Here is a 24,446-nt window from a genome sequence, read left to right as displayed (position 1 = left end):
TATGCGTTTTGTTCGACATCGTATGCAAAAGATATGGCCGTTTTACTTTTTCATAACACTTTTTTGCAAAACATGTCCAAATTTAAATTTTTTGATTTTACTAACTACTAGATGTAGTGACATATCTACATCTCGAAGGATTTTAATTTTTGAAGTTTTTTATCATTTTCTTTTGCTTTTTACAAAACTGAAAAGGCGATCAGGGGGGTAGAGTTTGAAAATGGGACCTTTAGTCCCGGTTTGAGATACGAACCGGGACTAAAAGGCATTGCACCCTTTAGTCCCGGTTCGTGTCTCAAACCGGGACTAAAGGTCTAATCTTTAGTCCCAGTTTGAGATACGAACCGGGAGTAAAGGGCATCACACCCCTTAGTCCCGGTTCGTGTCTCAAACCGGGACTAAAGGGCTCATTTGAACCGACACTAATGCCTTTAGCCGCACCAACCGGGATCAATGCTCACACTAGTCTCGGTTCGTGACTGAACCGGGACTAATGGGCTTATCTGACCCAAACAAAAGCCCTGTTTTCTACCAGTGCTTGTCTATAATATAGGGGGACTGTTGATCCTAGTATATGTGTCGTGCAGTCCAAATCATTTTTATAGAGTGCACACATCTAGGGGGAGCCTCTCTATATTTTGTAGATGTTGGGTTTGCTTATGTTCATTTTTATACTCTTGTGCAAATCCCGCATTGTCATCAATCCACCAAAAAGAGGGAGATTGTAAGGGCATATTTCACCCTATGTGGTTTTGGTGATTGATGACAATGCATTTGCGGACTAATCGTGTGCATTGAGCATTTCAGATATCTCATGTCTAGGCACAAGACGATTCGGTGCCCCTTGGAGCCTAGTGAAGACGGCGTTTCTCTACATTTGTTTTCGGTGGATTTGAGTCATAGGAAAGCCGTACTATTAAGAGGGGGTCCACTTCGGAAAGGTTAGGGTGGAAGCAACACATACACGTCTGTCCCTTTGCACCACCTTTCCTTTGCTTCTTTGGAGCACCGACCGTTTATAAAAGTCTTTGCAAAATGAAGGACTCCAAGTGGTATTGTGTTGTGGCATGCGGTAGTACTGCTCAAGGGAGCAGTAGTACCGCAGTGGCCCACGGTAGTACCGGCCAGGGACACGGTAGTACCGCGCAGTGTGGTAGTACCGCTCCTCGGGCGCGGCTGTACCGTGCCCTCTAGCCCAACAAAGTAACACGTGCGGAAGTAGGGGCAGATGTAATTTTTTACATCTGCACCCTGCGCTGTAATACCGCTACCTGCATGCGGTAGTACCGTGTCGGATTTTTGCACAGATCGAAACTCAGCGGAAGTAACCACGGATGTAATTTTATTAATCCGTGCCATCCCGGCCTAGTCGAACCATGCCTTGCGGTAGTACCGCTCGGGCGGTACTACTGCTCGTTGCTTCAACGCAACAGTGGCTCGTCTGGCTCCTGCTGTGCAAGCGGTAGTACCGTAGTGCCTTGTGGTAGTACCGCATGTCGCGGGCTGAGTAAGTGGGTAACGGTTGGATTTTTCCTCTCACTATATAAGGGGATCTTCTTCTCCAAGTTGACCACCTCTTCCATCCCTAAGCTCCATCGTTGCTCCAAGCTCCATTTTCTCCCGATCTCTCTCCCTAGCCAATCAAAGTTGTTGATTCTCTAGGGATTGGTTGAGATGGCCCGGATTTACACTTCCACCAAGAGAAATTTGATTTGCCCCACTAATCCCTTGCGGATCTTGTTACTCTTGGGTGTTTGAGCACCCTAGACGGTTGAGGTCACCGCGGAGCCATATTCCATTGTGGTGAAGCTTCATGGTGTCGTTGGGAGCCTCCAATTAAGTTGTGGATATTTCCCCAACCTTGTTTGTAAAGGTTCGGTCGCCGCCTCCAAGGGCACCAATAGTGGAATCCCGACATCTTCCATTGTGCCTCCACACCGCTCCAACAGAGACGTACTTCCTCTCAAAGGGAAGGAACTTCAGTAACACATCCTCGTCTCCACCGACTTCACTCTTGGTTATCTCTCATCTTTACTTGTGCAAGCTTATATTGTGTTGTATCCCTTGCTTGCTTGTGTGCTTGTTGTTGTTGCATCATATAGGTTGCTCATCTAGTTGCATATCTAGACAGCCTACTTTGATGCAAAGTTTAATTTGTTAAAGAAAAGTTTAAAATTGTTAGTTGCCTATTCACCCCCCCCCCCTCTAATCAACTATAACGATCCTTTCAGATGACTATGTGGTATATCCTACACAAAACAAGTTTGAAATATATAAGAATAGCGGATGAGGTGGCGGTGACAATGGCATGTTGGAATAATCATTCTTTGGTATCTCCCTACCTCGAGGATGTTCGATTGGACACCTACGGAAGGCCAATGAGGGTAGGTGATGTGAGATATGTTGGCTCCCTTCAGGTCTTGACAGTTGGCATGTCAACGAAAGGAGGTTGTTGGCTCATGTTTTGTGCGGCGACTTTGACCTCTCTATAAGTGCAATCTACGACAAAGTCTAATTTGTTCAACCCTCTGTATCTGTGGTGATGGATCGCATGCCTTCACTGCCCGGGGTGATTCATCAACAATGCTCTTCAGCGATTACTAGTTCTCGTTGCAAGCAGTTGGTGGCTATTGTTGTCTTCAAAGCCTTATATTGTGAGGTTGATTACAGTACAAGTATTCCCCCTTACTGCATGTTCATGCAAGTTCCAACAAACAACGAACATTCAAAGGAAGAAGCCTGGTCAAAAAGGCTTTCAATGTGATCTTAGTTTTACAGGTCATTTTATGTCAACCTATCCCCCTTTTGTACTAACTACTGTTTTCGTTGATAAATATCATATGTAAGATGCCCTTTGGGTGTCTTCTCTAAGAAAAGGTATAGACAAACATACTCTCTAGAAACTTCCATCGAGATGTCTGTCAAATGTTTCGCTCTGGATCAAATTCTTTGTCACGATGTCTAATGACACTATAATGGTTATGAAATTCTACATATATTTACCTTTACTATTTATTAAATTAGATGGGAGATGGTTGGTATCATGGATCATCCACAGCTCTCACATATAATTTCCACGTAAAGACACTCTAAACATGAGAAACTAACTTGAAATCAACATAACTAATCTGCAACAAATAAATTTAACCACACCATAAAATCTCTAAAAATGTAGACTAATCCATAGAGGCATATAATTTCATATTTATTTTTAGTTTTCCCTATGTCTACAAAGACTCAATATAAATATTTTCCTAAATGCGAGTGTATCAAAATGGTAACAAGTTATGTAACTTATATTGTAAAATGTAACTTTTGAATGAGACTAAACTAACTGAAATAATAACACTTATGTGGTCAAATTTGTTAAATGTAATAGAAAACTATATTTACGATACTCCTTCATATATCTACAACTTCCTGGTTATGTCACAAACAAACCAGCAAAGACGAGTGTGTAGAGACCCCTCTATGAGCTGCCAGCACGATAAAGTATAACATTAGATTGTTTCATATATTAATTAGAGTTAAAACAGGAACCAAAATTGGCATAAGCATCAAATCGGTACCATGGCCTACAGTAGCTTTCACAGTGGTTAAGTTTGAGCCCGGCAAGACCCAAAAAATGAAGGGGATTATTGAGACCACATTCATTGTATTAGGGATCCCTATAAAATAAGACATAACACTGATACGCGTCGGTGCTATACAAACGGTTTTTAACCCCTTTCCGCGACGGCGTTCAGAACCGTCACCTAGTGAGTGACTGCGACAGGGGGGTTGACGGTGTCCTGGACTAGGGGTACTCACCACGTCGTCTCCTGACAAGCTGGATCGGGCCGAGGATCCCCATGGCTATTCACTAATGGGCCACATTAGGCAGCCCATGCCGCATACAAAGAAGACTCCACACGACTTGGCGCAAGCCAAGGACTCTCCTAAAAATCCTAGGCCTCCGGTGTGTTATATAAACCGAGGCCAGGCTAGTCAATAGATCAACTTGTATTCATTAGAACAATCTCGTGGTAGATATATGTACTCTGTTCTATCCCCCCATATGAATACAATCAAAAACAGAATGTAGGGTACTATCTCTTCGAGAGAGCCTGAACCTGGGTAAAACCCTGTGTCCATGTTACCATCGCACCAAGACGCTTAGTTTAGGACCCCTACTACGAGATACGCCGGATATAGAACCGACATTGGTGCTTTCATTGATAGTCCGCTAGGCGATCGTCGCGGTTCGATGAGATTTTCAAACGACGCCAAATCAGGTGTTGTTCTTTCAGTTTATTTTGTTTTACATAGATCAATTTGTTTGCAAAAAGATCTCTGCTTTCCCATGCTATTTTGTCCGCAAGAGAATTTTTAGTCAGCTCTCGAGTGCGGCAGCTAGCCATCTATCCCACATAAAACATCTGCGGAAGACCTTGATATGCGTGCAAACCTTCAGCAGGAGGCGGACATCCAGAAATAAGAGAAGGGAGCACCACCGAGCCTCCTCATCGATTAGAGCTTGTCGACCGTCCGATCGCTTTCCTGGACCGATCCCGGCCGTTGGATCTCGCCTCGGATCGTCCTCGCCCGTCGGATATTTACCCGGTCGTCTACAGTCGTCGGATTTTTTAGTAGTGGAAACTGCTTGCCACCGCGTGTAAAATCGGGTGCCCACCGAGGGCATTTTCGACATTCCACCTGGTTGGAAAAATATCCAACCGCGACAGGGGTGATTGGGTGGGCACCGGGTCGTTCTCTCCCCCACCCGTCCACTCTCCTCTCTTCCCCGACCCCCTCCCAACCCTAGCCGTCGCTACCCAACGAGCCCTGCAGCCACCGCCGTGCGACCGTTCTCCTCTCCTCCCCGTTCCCCTTCCCCTCCCCCCAATCTGAATCCTCCCAATCCATGGCACCGCCCAGCTTGCTGCCCTCGGCCTCCTCACGCTGCCGCCGCCTAACTCACTGCCCTCGGCCTCCTCACGCTGCCGCCGCTCGTCCTCCTCGACTTCCCCGTGTGCGTTCTCCTCCTCCTCTCCCTCTACGCCAAGCCGCCGGCGGCGGCGGCGGTGTGTAAGGACCTAACTATGATCTTCGCGAATTATAAGAAGAATTGTGGCCAGATCGATGCTTAAACACTCTCTCAGATCCCCTTTGTATTGATAAGTATGAGCTATAAGAGAGTATGATGAGCCATTACGGCAATATTCTGGAGAAAGATAGATGTCGATGACAGCCACACCCCGGCTGTATTTATAGGGAAATCCATTTACCCGGCAAGACCGTGAAAAGTAACAGTAACGGGCTCCTAACGGTAAGTAAACGATCGACGGTCCGCGACGAAGCTCTGGTGAGGAGCGATCCTGATCGTTGGTTGAAGTGAAGCGTTTTTCTGAACTTCTACAGTTAACTGAACTTGCCGATGCCTGACATTGCCCCCTTCTTGAGACACGACGAGTCCTCACGTCGTTGTTGCTGCCTCCCTCCATGCCTGAGTAGTTGTTCTGAAGAACTCTGGGAATGAGTATTTGATAAAATCGGCATCTTCCCAGGTGGCCTCCTCTTCTGAGAGGTTTTTCCAGTGAATCAACCATTGCACCACAGGCAAGTTGTTGCGTGGTATTTGTCTGACTTGCAGCACTGCTGCCGGACCAGTTTTGATGGTGCCGTCTGCATTAACCATGGGCAGCATGGGACTGGGAATTGTCTTGCTGCCGATGTGTTTCTTGAGCTGGCTGACATGGAAAACTGGATGTATCTGCACTCCCTGGGGAAATTGGAGCTTATATGCCGAGTTTCCCACCTTTTGGATGATCATAAAAGGGCCATAATACTTATTCTGGAGTTTTAAAACACCTCGAAATCCAAATGCAGCCAATCGATATGGAGCCATTTTCAAGTATACCATATCTCCCACTGATAAGGTTCTTTCCACTCTCTTAAGATCTGCATATCTCTTCATTCTTTGTTGAGCTTTGCATAAGTTCTCCTTCAAATGTTCCAGCATCTTCTGTTTGCAGGAGAGAAAATCATGTGCTTCCTCATTCTCAGGACCAGGAATTGCAAGTTCTGATATTAAGGGTGGAGGAAATCCATACAAGGCTTGAAAGGGAGACATTTTTAGTGATCTGTGATAGGTAGAGTTGTACCAGTACTCAGCTAATGAAAGCCAAGCTACCCACTTGTGAGGCTGATCAGTAGCCATGCATCTCAAGTATGTTTCCAAGCACTGATTCACCCGCTCTGTCTGTCCATCAGTCTGGGGGTGGTAGGCTGTGCTATACCTTAGCTCCACTTTTAAAGCAGTAAAGATATCCTTCCATAATTTACTTGTAAAGATCCTGTCTCTGTCAGATATAATCAGTTTTGGAGGGCCATGCAGCCTGACAATATTGTCCACAAAAGCTTGTGCCACAGATAAAACTGAATAAGGATGAGATAGAGGAATAAAATGACAGTATTTTGTAAACCTATCCACTATTACCATAATCACATCTTTGCCACTGGATTTAGGCAAACCTTCCACAAAGTCCATTGTTATGTGTTGCCAGGCCATATCTGCCACAGGCAGGGGATCAAGTAACCCAGGTTGCAAGCAAGTTTCATGCTTTGCTCTTTGGCATATGGGACAAGCAGCAATGAAGTTTTCCACACCAGCTTTCAGCCCAGGCCAATAGAAAATGCCTTTAACTCTATGATAAGTAGCCCTTCTTCCTGAGTGTCCCCCCACAGGAGAATTGTGTAAAGCTGCTATTAGTTTGTTTCTGAGTTCCACTGACTTGCCCACTAATAACTTTCCCTTGTACCTTATGACCCCAGCATGGATTGTGTAGTCAGAATTTGTGCTCTGCTTTTGCACCAATAACTGTTCCCTCAGATTCCTTGTGTTTTGATCCTGTTGATAACTAGTTATTAGTTCCTCAGCCCAAGTAGGAGTGATAGCAGAAATAGCAAAACACTTAGGAATGAGCCTTGACAATGCATCAGCCACTCTGTTTTCCACTCCTTTTTTATATTGTATTGTGAAGTTGAACTCTAGCAACTTCATCATTAGTTTATGTTGCACCCCTTCAGTGATTTTCTGATCTGTAATGAACTTCAAGGACTGCTGGTCAGTTTTAATCACTACTTCGTTGCCTAGCAGATAATGCCTCCACCTTTTAAGTGCTTCCAAAATAGCCAGTGCCTCTTTCTCATAAGTGGAAAGTGCTTCATTTCTAGTGCAAAGAGCTGAGCTGTAGTAAGAGATTGGTTGGCCATCTTGTTGGAAATATGCCCTAGAGGCAATAATAAATTGATTATTATTATATTTCCTTGTTCATGATAATCGTTTATTATCCATGCTGGAATTGTATTGATAGGAAACTCAGATACATGTGTGGATACATAGACAACACAATGTCCCTAGTAAGCCTCTAGTTGACTAGCTCGTTAATCAATAGATGGTTACAGTTTCCTGACCATGGACATTGGATGTCGTTGATAACGGGATCACATCATTAGGAGAATGATGTGATGGACAAGACCCAATCCTAAGCCTAGCACAAGATCATGTAGTTCGTATGCTAAAGCTTTTCTAATGTCAAGTATCATTTCCTTAGACCATGAGATTGTGCAACTCCCGGATACCGTAGGAGTGCTTTGGGTGTGCCAAACGTCACAACGTAACTGGGTGGCTATAAAGGTACACTACGGGTATCTCTGAAAGTGTCTATTGGGTTGGCACGAATCGAGATTGGGATTTTGTCACTCCGTGTAAACGGAGAGGTATCTCTGGGCCCACTCGGTAGGACATCATCATAATGTGCACAATGTGACCAAGGGGTTGATCATGGGATGATGTGTTACGGAACGAGTAAAGAGACTTGCCGGTAACGAGATTGAACAAGGTATCGGTATACCGACGATCGAATCTCGGGCAAGTACCATACCGCTAGACAAAGGGAATTGTATACGGGATTGATTCAGTCCTTGACATCGTGGTTCATCCGATGAGATCATCGTGGAACATGTGGGAGCCAACATGGGTATCCATATCCCGCTGTTGGTTATTGACCGGAGAACATCTCGGTCATGACTACATGTCTCCCGAACCCGTAGGGTCTACACACTTAAGGTTCGATGACGGTAGGGTTATAAAGGAAGCTTGTATGTGGTTACCGAATGTTGTTCGGAGTCCCGGATGAGATCCCGGACGTCACGAGGAGTTCCGGAATGGTCCGGAGGTAAAGATTTATATATAGGAAGTCCTGTTTCGGCCATCGGGACAAGTTTCGGGGTCATCGATATTGTACTGGGACCACCGGAAGGGTCCCGGGGGCCCACCGGGTGGGGCCACCTGTCCCGGGGGGCCACATGGGCTGTAGGGGGTGCGCCTTGGCCTACATGGGCCAAGGGCACCAGCCCCTAGAGGCCCATGCGCCAAGATATAGGAAAAAGGGGAGAGTCCTAAAGGGGGAAGGCACCTCCGAGGTGCCTTGGGGAGGATGGACTCCTCCCCCCTCTTAGCCGCACCCCTTCCTTGGAGGAAGGGGCAAGGCTGCGCCTCCCCCCTCTCCCCTGCCCCTATATATAGTGGAGGGGAGGGAGGGCATCCATACCTGAGCCCTTGGCGCCTCCTTCCCTCCCGTGACACCTCCTCCTTTCCCGTAGGTGCTTGGCGAAGCCCTGCAGGATTGCCACGCTCCTCCATCACCACCACGCCGTTGTGCTGCTGCTGGATGGAGTCTTCCTCGACCTCTCCCTCTCTCCTTGCTGGATCAAGGCGTGGGAGACATCGTCGAGCTGTACGTGTGTTGAACGCGGAGGTGCCGTCCGTTCGACACTAGGATCATCGGTGATCTGAATCACGACGAGTACGACTCCATCAACCCCGTTCACTTGAACACTTCCGCTTAGCGATCTACAAGGGTATGTAGATGCACTCTCCTTCCCCTCGTTGCTAGTCTCCCCATAGATAGATCTTGGTGACACGTAGGAAAATTTTGAATTTCTGCTACATTCCCCAACAGTGGCATCATGAGCTAGGTCTATTGCGTAGATTCTTTGCACGAGTAGAACACAAAGTAGTTGTGGGCGTCGATATTGTTCAATATGCTTGCCGTTACTAGTCTTATCTTGATTCGGCGGCATCGTGGGATGAAGCGGCCCGGACCAACCTTACACGTACGCTTACGTGAGACCGGTTCCACCGACAAACATGCACTAGTTGCATAAGGTGGCTGGCGGGTGTCTGTCTCTCCCACTTTAGTCGGATCGGATTCGATGAAAAGGGTCCTTATGAAGGGTAAATAGCAATTGGCATATCACGTTGTGGTTCATGCGTAGGTAAGAAACGTTCTTGCTAGAAACCCATAGCAGCCACGTAAAACATGCAAACAACAATTAGAGGACGTCTAACTTGTTTTTGCAGGGTATGCTATGTGATGTGATATGGCCAAAAAGGATGTGATGAATGATATATGTGATGTATGAGATTGATCATGTTCTTGTAATAGGAATCACGACTTGCATGTCGATGAGTATTACAACCGGCAGGAGCCATAGGAGTTGTCTTTATTTATTTGTGACCTGCGTGTCAACTTAAACGTCATGTAATTACTTTACTTTATTGCTAACCGTTAGCCATAGTAGTAGAAGTAGTCGTTAGCGTGACAACTTCATGAAGACACGATGATGGAGATCATGATGATGGAGATCATGGTGTCATGCTGGTGACGATGATGATCATGGAGCCCCGAAGATGAAGATCAGAAGGAGCAAAATGATATTGGCCATATCATGTCACTATTTGATTGCATGTGATGTTTATCATGTTTATGCATCTTGTTTACTTAGGACGACGGTAGTAAATAAGATGATCCCTTACAACAATTTCAAGAAGTGTTCTCCCCTAACTGTGCACCGTTGCGACAGTTCGTGTTTCGAAGCACCACGTGACGATCGGGTGTTAGATTCTAACGTTCACATACAACGGGTGTAAGACAGATTTACACACGCGAAACACTTAGGGTTAACTTGACGAGCCTAGCATGTACAGACATGGCCTCGGAACACGGAGACCGAAAGGTCGAACATGAGTCGTATAGAAGATACGATCAACATGAAGATGTTCACCGATGATGACTAGTCCGTCTCACGTGATGATCGGACACGGCCTAGTTTTACTCGGATCATGTAATCACTTAGATGACTAGAGGGATGTCTATCTAAGTGGGAGTTCATAAGATGAACTTAATTATCCTGAACATAGTCAAAAGGTTTTTGCAAATTATGTCGTAGCTCACGCTATAGTTCTACTGTTTAGATATGTTCCTAGAGAAAAATTAGTTGAAAGTTGATAGTAGCAATTATGCGGACTAGGTCCGTAAACTGAGGATTGTCCTCATTGCTTCATAGAAGGCTTATGTCCTTAATGCACCGCTCAGTGTGCTGAACCTCGAACGTTGTTTGTGGTTGTTGCGAACGTCTGACATACACGTTTTGATAACTACGTGATAGTTCAGTTAAACGGTTTAGAGTTGAGGCACCAAAAACGTTTTTGAAACATCGCGAAACATATGAGATGTTTTGAGGGCTGAAATTGGGATTTCAGGCTCGTGCCCATGTCGAGAGGTATAAGACCTCCGATGACTTTCTTAACCTGCAAACTAAGGAGAAAAGCTCAATTGTTGAGCTTGTGCTCAGATTGTCTGAGTACAACAATCATTTGAATCGAGTGGGAGTTGATCTTCCAGATAAAACAATGATGGTTCTCCAAAGTCATTGCCACCAAGCTGTTAGAGCTTCGTGATGAACTATAACATATCAGGGATAGATATGATGATCCTTGAGGTATTCGCGATGTTTGACACCACGAAAGTAGAAATCAAGAAGGAGCATCAATTGTTGATGGTTGGTGAAACCACTAGTTTCAAGAAGGGAAAGGGCAAGAAGGGATACTTCATGAAACGGCAAATCAGCTGCTGCTCTAGTGAAGAAACCCAAGGTAAAACCCAAACCCGAGACTAAGTGCTTCTGTAATAAGGGGAACAACCACTAGAGCAGAATTACCCTAGATACTTGGTAGATAAGAAGGCTGGCAAGGTCGATAGAAGTATATTGGATATACATTGTGTTAATGTGTACTTTGCTAGTACTCCTAGTAGCACCAGGGTATTAGATACCGGTTCGGTTGCTAAGTGTTAGTAACTCGAAACAAAAGGCTACGGAATAAACGGAGACTAGCTAAAGGTGAGCTGACGATATGTGTTGGAAGTGTTTCCAAGTTTGATGTGATCAAACATCACACGCTCCCTCTACCATCAAGATTAGTATTGAACCTGAATGGTTTATTGAATCTCGATCGTAGTGATACACATTTTCATGCCAAAAGATAGTAATGATAGTACCACCTACTTGTGGCACTGCCACGTAAGTCATATCGGTATAAAACGCATGAAGAAGCTCCATATTGATGGATCTTTGGGCTCACTCGTTTTTGAAAAGTTTGAGACATGCAAACCATGTGTATTGGTGTATATGCATGAAGAAACTCCATGCAAATGGACCGTTTTGACTCACTTGATTTTGAATCACTTGGGACATGCAAATCATACCACATGGGCAAGATGACTGAAAAGCCTCGTTTTCAGTAAGATGGAACAAGATAGCAACTTGTTGGAAGTAACACATTTTGATGTGTGCAGTCCAATGAGTGCTGACGCATGCAGTGAATATCGTTATGTTCTTACTTCACAGATGATTCGAGTAGATGTTGAGAATATTTACTTGATGAAACACAAGTCTGAATTATTGAATGGTTCAAGTAATTTCAGAGTGAAGTAGAAGATCATTGTGACAAGAGGATTAAATGTCTATGATATGATCATAGAGAAGAATATCTGAGTTACGAGTTTTGGCACACAATTAAGACATTGTGGAAATTGTTTCGCAATTAATACCGCCTGGAACACCATAGTGTGATGGTGTGTCCGAACATCATAGTTGCACCCTATTGGATATGGTGCGTACCATGATGTCTCTTATCGAATTACCACTATTGTTCATGGGTTAGGCATTAGAGACAACCACATTCACTTTAAATAGGGCACCACATAATTTCGTTGAGACGACACCGTATGAACTATGGTTTGGAGAAACCTAAGTTGCCGTTTCTTGAAAGTTTGGGGCTGCGACGCTTATGTGAAAAGGTTTCAGGTTGATAAGCTCGAACCCAATGCATCTTCATAGGACACCCAAAAACAGTTGAGTATACCTCCTAATTCAGATCCGAAATCAATAGGGATTGTTTCTTGAATCGGGTCCTTTCTCGAGGAAAGGTTTCTCTCGAAAGAATTGATTGGGAGGATGGTGGAGACTTGATGAGGTTATTGAACCATCACTTCAACCAGTGTATAGCAGGGCACAAGAAGTTGTTCCTGTGGCACCTACACCAATTGAAGTAGAAGCTTATGATAGTGATCATGAAACTTCAGATCAAGTCACTCCCAAACCTCGTAGGGTGACAAGGATATGTACTACTTCAGAGTGGTACAGTAATCCTGTCTTGAAGGTCATGTTGCTAGACAACAATGAACCTACGAGCTATGGAGAAGCGATGGTGGGCCCAAATTCCGACAAATGGTTAGAAGCCATAAAATCCGAGATAGGATCCATGTATGAAAACAAAGTGTAGACTTTGGCAGAACAACTCGATGGTCGTAAGGCTGTTGAGTGTAGATGGATTTTGAAAGGAAGACAGACAATGATGGTAAGTGTCACCATTGAAGAAAGCTCGACTTGTCGTTAAGAGGTTTCCCGACAAGTTCAAGGAGTTGAGTGCGGTGAGACTTTATCACTCGTAGCGATGCTAAGAGTCTGTTGGAATTATATTAGCAATTACTGCATCATTTATGAAATCTTGCAGATAGGATGTCAAAACATTGTTTCCTCGATGATTTTTGAGGAAAGGTTGTATGTGATACAACCGGAAGGTTTTGTCTATCCTGAAATATGCTAATAAGTATGCAAAGCTCCAGCAATCCTTCTGAGGACTGGAGTGAGCATCTCGGAGTTGGAATGTATGCTTTGATGATGATCAAAGATGTTGGGTGTATACAAAGTTTATGAGAAACTTGTATTTCCAAAGAAGTGAGTGGGAGCACTATAGAATTTCTGATGAGTATATGTTGTTGACATATTAATGATCAGAAATGACGTAGAATTTCTGGAAAGCATATAGGGTTATTTGGAAAGTGTTTTCGATGGAAAAACTGGATTAAGCTACTTGAACATTGAGCATCAAGATCTATAAGGATAGATCAAAACGCTTAATAGTACTTTCAAATGAGCACATGCCTTGACGTGATCTTGAAGGTGTTCAAGATGGATCAGTCAAAGAAGGAGTTCTTGCCTGAGTTGTAAGGTATGAAGTTAAGACTTAAAGCTCGACCATGGCAGAATAGAGAGAAAGGAACGAAGGTCGTCCCCTATGCTTAAGACATAGGCTCTACAGTATGCTATGCTGTGTACCGCACCTGAAGTGTGCTTTACCATGAGTCAGTCAAGGGGTACAAGTGTGATCCAAGAATGGATCACAGGACAGCGGTCAAAGTTATCCTTAGTAACTAGTGGACTAAGGAATTTTCTCAATTATGGAGGTGGTAAAAGAGTTCGTCGTAAAGGGTTACGTCGATGCAAGCTTAACACCTATCCGGATAGCTCTGAGTAGAGATACCGGATACGTATAATGGAGCAACAATTTAGAATAGCTCCAAGTAGAACAGTTATTTGGAATAGCTCCAAATAGAACGTGGTAGCTGCATCTAGGAGATGACATAGAGATTTGTAAAGCACACACGGATCTGAAAGGTTCAGACCCGTTGACTATAACCTCTCTCACAAGCATAACATGATCAAACCCAGAACTCATCGAGTGTTAATCACATGGTAAATGTGAACTAGATTATTGACTCTAGTAAACTCTTTGGGTGTTAGTCACATGGGGATGTGACCTTGAGTGTTAATCACATATCGATGTGAACTAGATTATTGACTCTAGTGCAAGTGGGAGACTGTTGGAAATATGCCCTAGAGGCAATAATAAATTGATTATTATTATATTTCCTTGTTCATGATAATCGTTTATTATCCATGCTGGAATTGTATTGATAGGAAACTCAGATACATGTGTGGATACATAGACAACACAATGTCCCTAGTAAGCCTCTAGTTGACTAGCTCGTTAATCAATAGATGGTTACGGTTTCCTGACCATGGACATTGGATGTCGTTGATAACGGGATCACATCATTAGGAGAATGATGTGATGGACAAGACCCAATCCTAAGCCTAGCACAAGATCATGTAGTTCGTATGCTAAAGCTTTTCTAATGTCAAGTATCATTTCCTTAGACCATGAGATTGTGCAACTCCCGGATACCGTAGGAGTGCTTTGGGTGTGCCAAACGTCACAACGTAACTGGGTGGCTATAAAGGTACACTACGGGTATCTCTGAAAGTGTCTGTTGGGTTGGCACGAATCGAGATTGGGATTTTGTCACTCCGTGTAAACGGAGAGGTATCTCTGGGCCCACTCGGTAGGACATCATCATAATGTGCACAATGTGACCAAGGGGTTGATCACGGGATGATGTGTTACGGAACGAGTAAAGAGACTTGCCGGTAATGAGATTGAACAAGGTATCGGTATACCGACGATCGAATCTCGGGCAAGTACCATACCACTAGACAAAGGGAATTGTATACGGGATTGATTCAGTCCTTGACATCGTGGTTCATCCGATGAGATCATCGTGGAACATGTGGGAGCCAACATGGGTATCCAGATCCCGCTGTTGGTTATTGACCAGAGAACATCTCGGTCATGACTACATGTCTCCCGAACCCGTAGGGTCTACACAATTAAGGTTCGATGACGGTAGGGTTATAAAGGAAGCTTGTATGTGGTTACCGAATGTTGTTCGGAGTCCCGGATGAGATCCCGGACGTCACGAGGAGTTCCGGAATGGTCCGGAGGTAAAGATTTATATATAGGAAGTCCTGTTTCGGCCATCGGGACAAGTTTCGGGGTCATCGATATTGTACCGGGACCACCGGAAGGGTCCCGGGGGCCCACCGGGTGGGGCCACCTGTACCGGGGGGCCACATGGGCTGTAGGGGGTGCGCCTTGGCCTACATGGGCCAAGGGCACCAGCCCCTAGAGGCCCATGCGCCAAGATATAGGAAAAAGGGGAGAGTCCTAAAGGGGGAAGGCACCTCCGAGGTGCCTTGGGGAGGATGGACTCCTCCCCCCCTCTTAGCCGCACCCCTTCCTTGGAGGAAGGGCAAGGCTGCGCCTCCCCCCTCTCCCCTGCCCCTATATATAGTGGAGGGGAGGGAGGGCATCCATACCTGAGCCCTTGGCGCCTCCCACCCTCCCGTGACACCTCCTCCTCTCCCGTAGGTGCTTGGCGAAGCCCTGCAGGATTGCCACGCTCCTCCATCACCACCACGCCGTTGTGCTGCTGCTGGATGGAGTCTTCCTCAACCTCTCCCTCTCTCCTTGCTGGATCAAGGCATGGGAGACATCGTCGAGCTGTACGTGTGTTGAACGCGGAGGTGCCGTCCGTTCGGCACTAGGATCATCGGTGATCTGAATCACGACGAGTACGACTCCATCAACCCCGTTCACTTGAACGCTTCCGCTTAGCAATCTACAAGGGTATGTAGATGCACTCTCCTTCCCCTCGTTGCTAGTCTCTCCATAGATAGATCTTGGTGACACGTAGGAAAATTTTGAATTTCTGCTACGTTCCCCAACACATCTTGCATTAGAACAGCACCAATTCCTTTTCCTGATGCATCCGTTTCCAACACAAATGGTTTACTGAAGGGGAGTGCCAACACAGGTGCTGTAGTGAGTGCTTGTTTCAGTTGAGCAAAAGCTTGATCATGCACCTGTGTCCACTGGAATTGCCCCTTTTTCAGTAAATCATGCAGTGGTCTGCAAATTAAGCCATACCCTTTGATAAACCTCCTATAATACCCAGCTAGGCCCAAGAAACTTCTCACTTTAGTAACTGTGTCAGAGGTGGACCATTCAGCAATAGCAGCAATCTTTTTAGGGTCAATTGCAACTCCTTTTTCTGAAATGACATGCCCCAAATATTCCACTTGTTGCACTGCAAACACACACTTGGAGAGCTTTGCAAAAAGCTTGTTTTCTCTCAACACCTCCATTACTATTTTAATGTGCTCCAAGTGTTCCTTGAGGTTTCTGCTGTAAATGAGAATGTCATCGAAGAAAACTAACACAAATTTTCTCAGATAAGGCCCAAAGATAGTGTTCATCAGTTCCTGGAAGGTGCCAGGTGCATTAGACAACCCAAAAGGCATCACTAAATACTCAAAGTGGCCTAAAAAGGTTCTGAAAGCTGTTTTGTGTATATCTTCTAGATGCATCCTGATTTGGTGATATCCAGATCTCAAGTCCAATTTAGAGAAGTATTTAGCTCCATGTAGCTCATCCAACAAATCCTCAATTACCAGAATAGGAAATTTGTTTTTAATTGTCAAGGAGTTCAACTTCCTAAAGTCAGTACACAATCTCATGGAGCTATCCTTCTTTTTGACCAACAGTACTGGTGCAGCATATGGGCTCTGACTGTGCCTAATCAGGTGTGCTGCTAGCAGCTTCTTGATCTGCTCCTCCATTTCCTTCTTTTGATGTTGGGGCACTCTATAAGGTCTCATATGGGGAGGGTTAGCACCAGGTACCAATGGAATTTTGTGGTCTAAAGCTCTGTGAGGAGGAAGTGTAGTAGGTTCCTCAAATAAATCTGCATACTCCATTACTAACTTCTGTATTTGAGGAGGTGTTTTAGTCCCCTCAGGTGCTTCCATCAAGACATTGTGCACTTGCAGAAGGAAGATCTCTGCTCCTTTTTCCATTTGCTTCTGCACTCTCTCCACTGGTACTTCCTTGGTTGTTTCAGAATTTGTGTAAATGGCCGTGGTCACAGTCTGCTGGCCCTGTTGTGTAAAACTGAAGTTTTGTTTGGGAATATCAAAGGAAACTGGACTGACTTCAGTAAACCAGTCATATCCCAAGATAACATCATGACTGGGCAGGTCTAATGTTCTGAAATTGTGAGACAACTTGATTTTTGCTATCTGAAACTCACAATAGGGTATGACAGCAGTAGACATTAATTTTCCTCCTCCAGCTACCTCAATAGCTTTAGGTTTTACTGGAATCATGTTGCAATTGAGTTTAGCTGCAAACTGTGCATTAATGAAAGAAGTTGTACTGCCTGAGTCCAGCAGAGCAACTGCTCTCTTTCCATTCATATGTATCACAATTGTTGGGGTGGGCACTGCCAATCTTTGCCCCATAGCATGAGCTGAAACAAACATAACTTGTTCTTCTTGTTCTACTGCTTCAATTTGTTCTTGTGGTATTGCATCTTCCACCTCTTCCTGTTGTTGGTCCTCACTCTCTTGTTGCAACAAATGCACATTAGGAATTAATTTGCATCTGTGGCCATGCATCCATTTGTCCCCACATCTCCAGCATTCTCCCACTTTTCTTATCTTCTGGGAATTGTTAACAGGTATCTCTGCTTGCCTTACTGGCAGTTGTGTTGGTAAGACAGGAGTGCTTTGCTTCCCTGGAGCAGACCAATTATTTTTCTGATAAAAATTGGTATAGGATGCCCCTGTTTTCTTAGGTGCTGTGGACACAGGAGGGTGACAAGGCTCTATATCCTTAGCTAAGCAATAAGCATCTGTAAGAGTTTGAGGACGAAGTGGCCTCGACTGATACTTGATCCCATCCCTTAAGCCATTCACATAGCATCTCACAAACCAAAGTTCCCCCAGCTCAGGATTTTCCTCTTGAACATCAGCCATTAAATCCTCAAACATTTTGGTGTATTCAGAAACTGTACTCTGCAACTGTTTAACTGAATTGAATTTCTCAGTTAGATCATATGAACCCTTGTCCGAGAACCGTTTAACCACCTCAGCCCCAAATTGCTTCCATGTCAACTGCTTTTTCAGTAACCCAGACCTTCTCAACCACACATCTGCATCCCCTATGACATACATTTGGGCCAGGGATATCTTGTACTCCTCAGGAGCTCCTGACATTTGAAAGTACTTGTTGCACTGTCTCAACCAGCCCACCGGATCTTCACCTGAAAATCTTGGAAAATCTAGCTTGGGACCTTTTGTTACTGACTTCATGAATTGTGCCTGCATATCTTGTTCATAGCTTCTGCGGTAGCCTTGCCATAGTTGCCTATCTCTGTTGTTCTGATAGTACTGATTGAAAGCAGGTGTATGCATCTGATCTCTAGCAGTCATGGGAGTTCCAACATTTGGTATTGTCTCAGATCTGATAGGATGTGCATAACCTGGGGGTGCCTGAACTCGGGTTGTTCTTATAGGAGGTAAATTATGCAGTTGTTCTTCTATTTGTTTGGATTTCTCTTTCTCCAGCTCCAATTGTTTCCTGAGTTGCTCTGTTCTGTCCACCTGATTCTGGATCTCTTCCTGCTGTAATGTTGGGGATTTTGGGACATGATTAGAGCTAGATGATCTCTCGTGTTGCGTGTGGGATGCTGTGGTTTTCACCAATGTCTGCAAGACAGAACTCATCGCCGACAGTTGCTTGCTGAGGTCCAAAACTACTTGCTCTACATTACCCACATGCTTTGAGATTTCCCCTTGTTTGCCACTCATCGACTGCATTTCCTCCTGCAACTTGGTCATCTCCGCACGCAGCTGTGTGCTCTCTTGCTGTAAACCTCCAAAATCATCCCGAAGGCTCAGCACCTCTTGCAAATCTGCTTCATCGATACCCTTAGCTCGCCCCATCACCTTGATCAGAGATTCGGGTGAGGAATTTTACCACTGGATCTCCCCAGCAACCCTGCCCTTGCCTCTGATCCTACCGCCGCCATGATCCACACCGCCGTAGCACACGGATCTGTGCTAGAGCTCGGAATTTTACCAATCGAGCAGTTTACCCAATCAACCGACTCTACTCGACAGATCTGTGCTCGAATTTCACCGCCGCCAACTCCTGCAACCCCGCCGCCACACGCCCGCAGGCGCCGCCGCCGATTGCGAAGAAGGGTGGGAGAAAAAGGGTGGGGAAAACCCGATCGGGAAATTTTTTTCAATCCGTCTCTCCACCAAGGATCATCTGCTCTGAATACCACTTTGTAAGGACCTAACTATGATCTTCGCGAATTATAAGAAGAATTGTGGCCAGATCGATGCTTAAACACTCTCTCAGATCCCCTTTGTATTGATAAGTATGAGCTATAAGAGAGTATGATGAGCCATTACGGCAATATTCTGGAGAAAGATAGATGTCAATGACAGCCACACCCCGGCTGTATTTATAGGGAAATCCATTTACCCGGCAAGACCGTGAAAAGTAATAGTAATGGGCTCCTAATGGTAAGTAAACGATCGACGGTCCGCGACGAAGCTCTGGTGAGGAGCGATCCTGATCGTTGGTTGAAGCGAAGCGTTTTTCTGAACTTCTACAGTTAACTGAACTTGTCGATGCCTGACACGGTGGGGAGCAGTAGCCGCAGGCCAAGGTGGCGGGGAGCAGCAGCAGCAGGCCAAGTTTGCGCGGCAGCGGAGGGAGGACGCAGAGCACGACGGCGGCTGCGGGGAGCGGTGTACAGCGCCGCCAGGGCCGTGCTGGAGCGGCTCGACGGCTGCTAGCAAGGTGAGCCCCCTTTGCTTAGATTTGGAGAATGGTGCTCCGATTTGGTCCCTATGGTAGTATCTTCCCTTGGTCTCCCAACTTTAATTTATAACTTTATGCTTTGATATATTGTCTTGAGATAAATTGAGGTCTACTGTTACACCATGGGATGTGTAGTGTTAACGGTTTCCTACTGGGCAGCTGCAGACCTGCAACATTTACATAGGAGGATTTTAGGTGTCTACACGAATGGAGCAATATCTGGTTCTGTAGTTGGAGCATAGCCTCATTATATTTCTGCATGAATTTGGGGTAAGTTCCTGGTGGTCCTATTTCGGATCGGTACCTTTACTTGCCTGATAACCTTCTTTTCCTTCTTCATCAGGTTTTGCTCTCCCCCTGTGTGCTGCACATTTCTGCTTTCGCCGGTAGGTATAGTCAGTATGAAACAGGAGTAAGACATCCTGGACTCAGCTCTCCGTTATAAGAATTTGGTTGCTACTTCCTGCTGATCAGTTACAAAGTATTAATTCGAGCCGTTTGTTATGTACAATTTCTCAAGGGCAATGCCAATGGGATGTTAATCTGCTACGGGCAGCGGCGGTGCATCAAGGTGCAAGGCAGCAGCGACGTGTTCATAGTACGCTAAAGGATGAGCTCCTACTTTTTCTGGTGCTAGCTCATTGCTGCAGGTGAGCTGCCGCCTTCTCCCCCATATGTTAGTGTTGTAGTTTGCAAACGGAATATTTTTTTAGCATATTATTTCAACCAAACATGATGTGATGTTTTAGACTTTTACAATGATGTGAAGCTCATAGCTATCATGAACCGACAAGGTTATAGATAATTAAGTAACCTCTATAATGAATTGTGATCCTCATTAGTATTTATAGACATTGGCCATTGCCCATATTTGTTACAAAAGAGTGATGTTCTATGCATATGCATTTGCAACTTTGAGCTTTAAAAAAATGAGTTGATATGTGACCCTCCCTTTCCTACTTTGAGATAGAAGTAACATCGAAAAGGTCATCCTGGGTGCCAATTGATGTATCTCATTGCTTACAGATATACATGCCTGCTTATATCACCCAAGATCTCCTTCTCCTGGTCAAGACAATTGCACATGAGAAGCCACTCATTTTAGGTCAGTCCATGGCATCTGTGTCTATTTCCCGTAGATGGTCCTTCAGTGCGACGGTTGAAAAACATAAGGTTTAATGTGTGATATTGCTTTCTTTGGTGTGGTTGTATACCATACTGTGAGCAATCAGGAACAAAAATAGGAAGACTAATTTTCACAAATTGATACTTCTTATTTTCCAGAAGTATGTACACATTCTGCACAGTGCCCTTGTATGTGTGTTCTTATCAAATAAGTTTCTTTCTAGAGAATTTGTTCAGGTCTTGTCTCACTCACACCCCATAGTTTCACATTTTTTCTCTTGAAACTTTTGGCAAGTAAAGCAAGCAATTTTGGTTTTGCTTGTGTGATGTGCTACACGCATAACTGACTGACTTTTTATTCTTGCGAACCATGACGAGTCATGCTTGTGCTATACATGGGTCATTCTTTATCCATCTTTACTGAATGAAAATAGCTATGATAATTACGATTATTGTTGCTTGATGCCGTGTCTAAGCTGCAGATATACCATTGTCTTTGTACCTTTTGTATGTATATGCTTCTACAAAGTACTTGGTTCATGTACATGCTTCACTAAACAATGTTGGCATGAAGCCATAAAATTAGTTGGCCATGGAGGATTTTGGTAGTGGTGATGAATTGCCACCTTCTCCTTGCTTGACAGCATGCCACGATTTGAATTTTAGTTGTCAGGCTAGGTAAAGCACACAGAGATCTCGATTGCTTTAGTATGTCAGTATTTTCTTTCTACTAGAATGTTTTGATTTTTGACAACTCTTGATTTGTTAATTTCCAAATTAATATCTTAAGTGGTGGTTTTTGCACATATCAGCATCAATTGGACAATACTAAATGAAATTGTGGCCTACCTAATAACCGTTTGGATCAGTACATATTATTTGTGTCGGATAGGTGGTAAATGAAACCATGGTTTACCTAATAACCATTTTCTAAAAAATAGGCGCATTGTTGTGAAATTAGTTTCTCAATATTGAAAACTAAGTACTGTAATTTCAAAATGGAATTCTACTTCCTGATGGAATAAGAGCATACTATAAATACTGCCACAGTGGTGAAAGATATACACTCAACCATATTTAGCCCGTATTCATTATTTTCCAGTAGGCCAGCTCCTCTTTTTAGCAGCGTCAGTTAGGTAATACTCCACTCGCCCACTGATTGCTCCCCCAAAATTTAGACATTCTCATCCTTTTTGTTCTATTTGTTCCTGGTCCGCTATACGCTATGTGAGCTTATGAAATAAAATGTTGATGCATGAACTTTTGTGTGCGATATTAACTGGACATTGCTTTTTTGTCTCTTATTAAATAATAGGATTACCGTCTCCCTTCTTTTTTGTCTCTTATTAAACAATCATTGGTTCTTTCTTTTCTATCTAAACTAATAAATAACTCTAATCAATTGTTTTTTATTTAATGTCTAAATATCATTCTTACCTAAAACTTGTGCCAAAACTGGGTTTCTTCATATGTGCCATACATTATCCAACCCCCTCTACTTCTGTGCATTTCTTTTGTGGTGACAGATTGCTGGTACCATGTGGATCTTAAGCTCCACCATTTCCTAATTTTGTTCTCCTGGTTGCCTCTAGGTTTTCCAGCAAGGCGATGGTGTGCGAACCTTGTGCGCCTTCCTAGCTGTATTGCGCCCCGAGGATGCGGCGGAAGTGGCACATGATGAAAGAGGAATAATTGAAGCCCCAATGCCTCCACAAATTCTTGCTCCCTTACAATGGGAGTACTAGGTTCGGTCCCCGCTGCGTTCATGCTCATCGGCGGGACGGTGCACGGCGCAACCCCGACGCAGTTCCTCACCGTTTGAACGGCGTTAAGGCGCAACCCCGGCGCCTACTCAGTACTACCTCGGCTACAACCTCCCTCGGTGAGCTCCATCTTCCCCCTGTTCCTCTGCTTCCATTAGTGTATGGGACATGGCCGTGGCTATATTGATGTGGTGCTCATCTGGTTGAGGCTCTATGCCCTGCTCATGCTTCGATTCCTACTTGAGCTCTGTACTTGCTATTCTAGGGTTCGCAGGCTGCTGTTCATGTTTAGTTGCTATCATAGGAGCTCCTATGATGCTCTGGTTTACATGTGGATGCCCTGGTCCTATAGCTATGCTCATTTGCTAAATTGATTAGTGGTGTTCGTGCTGGGGCGATGATGATCAACCGTTGATGAAATAAGTGTGCCTTTGAGCAACCGAGGCACCTGTGGGTATGAAGTTGGATCCTCCCTATTGTCTCTAGAATCCTTTCTGATCATGTGATACTTGTTGTTCTGTCCTTGGATGTCCATTCTTGTTGAGTGATAACCAGGGCAGCTCCACTATATAAACATATTGATCTGGTGATAAGAGATGACCGAGGTAGGTTATATGATCGAGGAAAGGCGAATCTAAGCCCACTGTTCAATGAACCCTGAACCCTTTTTATTTATCTATTTATAGGTGTTGCTTATTTATGTCCCAGTGATTATAGCCATCTTACGTGGTTTACATGTGGATGCCCTGGTCCTATAGCTATGCTCTTGGATTTCCTAAATTGATCAGTGGCGATGATCGACCGTGGCTGAAATAAGTGTGCCTTTGAGCAATCGAGGCACCTGTGGGTATCAAGTTGGATCCTCCCTCTTGTCTCTAGAATCCTTTTTGATCATGTGATAATTGTTGTTCTGTGCTTCGATGGTCATTCTTGTTGAGTGATAACCAGGGAAGCTCCACTGTATAAACAGATTGATCTGGTGATAAGAGATGACGGGGGTAGGTTATATGATCGAGGAACGGCGAATCTGAGCCCACTGTGCAATGAACCCTGAACCCTTTTTATTTGTATTTAAAGGTGTTGCTCATTTATGCTCCAGTGTATATAGTCGTCTTATGTAAAGATTTCTTCTCTCTTGTACCTTTATTGCATATGAGTTGTTCTTAATCTTTTATTGTTTGTTGTTGGTCCTTGATTTAATCTGGTTAAGAGTAAGTTGCACTTTGTTATACTAGAAAGACTCACTCCTTGAAGTTATCGGTTGAATGTCTTGTTTCTTTAACGTCAAATGACTGTAGGAGAGTTGAATAGCATGTTTTAATTTGTTGTGATACTATTACTTCTATTTTTATGCAAGTTACCAGTTGTAGCTATTTGTTTTTACATGCTACAAATAATAATGCTACATGATTTATTTTAGCAGTGCAATGAACCCTGAACCCTGCATAAACAGGAGTTAAATAAGGATGAACCTACAGAACTTATCTTTATTTTAGCAATGAACATACTTTGTATATAGAGCTGATACTCTGAAACTACTATTTTATTACTGTATTATATTATGAAGGTTCAAGTATTTGGGGCCTAGACAAGTGTGGTTTCAAGTGCTGATACTCTGAAACTTCTGCAACTCACTTTGTTAACTTGCACAACACCATTTCATTTTTTTGTCAGTGGGTTAAACAAGTGTGGTTTTCAGGTGAAGTTGCCTATTAGTTTATTTGGTTTTCCTGTCTCGATTTCTCTGGTCCAGCTTATAAGTTACTTAGTTTGATTATGTGCTGTCGATGCGGCTTATAAACGGATGAAAC

At 44.2% G+C, this 24,446-nt stretch overlaps 1 protein-coding gene and 1 long non-coding RNA gene across 2 annotated transcripts; one reads left to right on the top strand and one right to left on the bottom strand.

The window, feature by feature from the left end:
• Window positions 1–5,455: 5,455 nt before the first annotated feature.
• Window positions 5,456–18,855, bottom strand: LOC123067971 (uncharacterized). The gene is made up of 4 exons (XM_044490523.1): window positions 16,048–18,855; window positions 15,864–15,954; window positions 6,279–6,417; window positions 5,456–6,122 (listed from the first exon to the last, which is right to left on the bottom strand). The coding sequence occupies exons 1-4, from the start codon at window positions 18,853–18,855 to the stop codon at window positions 5,456–5,458; spliced, it is 3,705 nt and encodes a 1,234-aa protein (XP_044346458.1).
• Window positions 18,856–20,255: 1,400 nt separating this feature from the next.
• Window positions 20,256–23,385, top strand: LOC123066752 (uncharacterized). The gene is made up of 3 exons (XR_006431419.1): window positions 20,256–20,397; window positions 20,774–20,852; window positions 22,474–23,385. It is a non-coding gene; the product is annotated as an uncharacterized lncRNA (long non-coding RNA).
• The last annotated feature ends 1,061 nt before the right edge of the window (window positions 23,386–24,446 follow it).

This window comes from Triticum aestivum, chromosome 3B (genome assembly GCF_018294505.1).
Source record: "Triticum aestivum cultivar Chinese Spring chromosome 3B, IWGSC CS RefSeq v2.1, whole genome shotgun sequence".
Classification (NCBI taxonomy): domain Eukaryota; kingdom Viridiplantae; phylum Streptophyta; class Magnoliopsida; order Poales; family Poaceae; genus Triticum; species Triticum aestivum.
This window is presented reverse-complemented; position numbering and strand designations above follow the sequence as displayed.

Excerpts from the sequence above, each read along its gene's own strand:
- LOC123067971 (XM_044490523.1), bottom strand. The coding sequence starts at position 18,855 with ATGGGGCGAGCTAAGGGTATCGATGAAGCAGATTTGCAAGAGGTGCTG. Across the intron at positions 15,955-16,047 it reads CCTCTGACACAGTTACTAAA|GGGCAATTCCAGTGGACACA; the intron begins GTGAGAAGTTTC and ends TTACTGAAAAAG. Across the intron at positions 6,123-6,278 it reads GCTTTAAAAGTGGAGCTAAG|ATCACTAAAAATGTCTCCCT; the intron begins GTATAGCACAGC and ends TACCTATCACAG.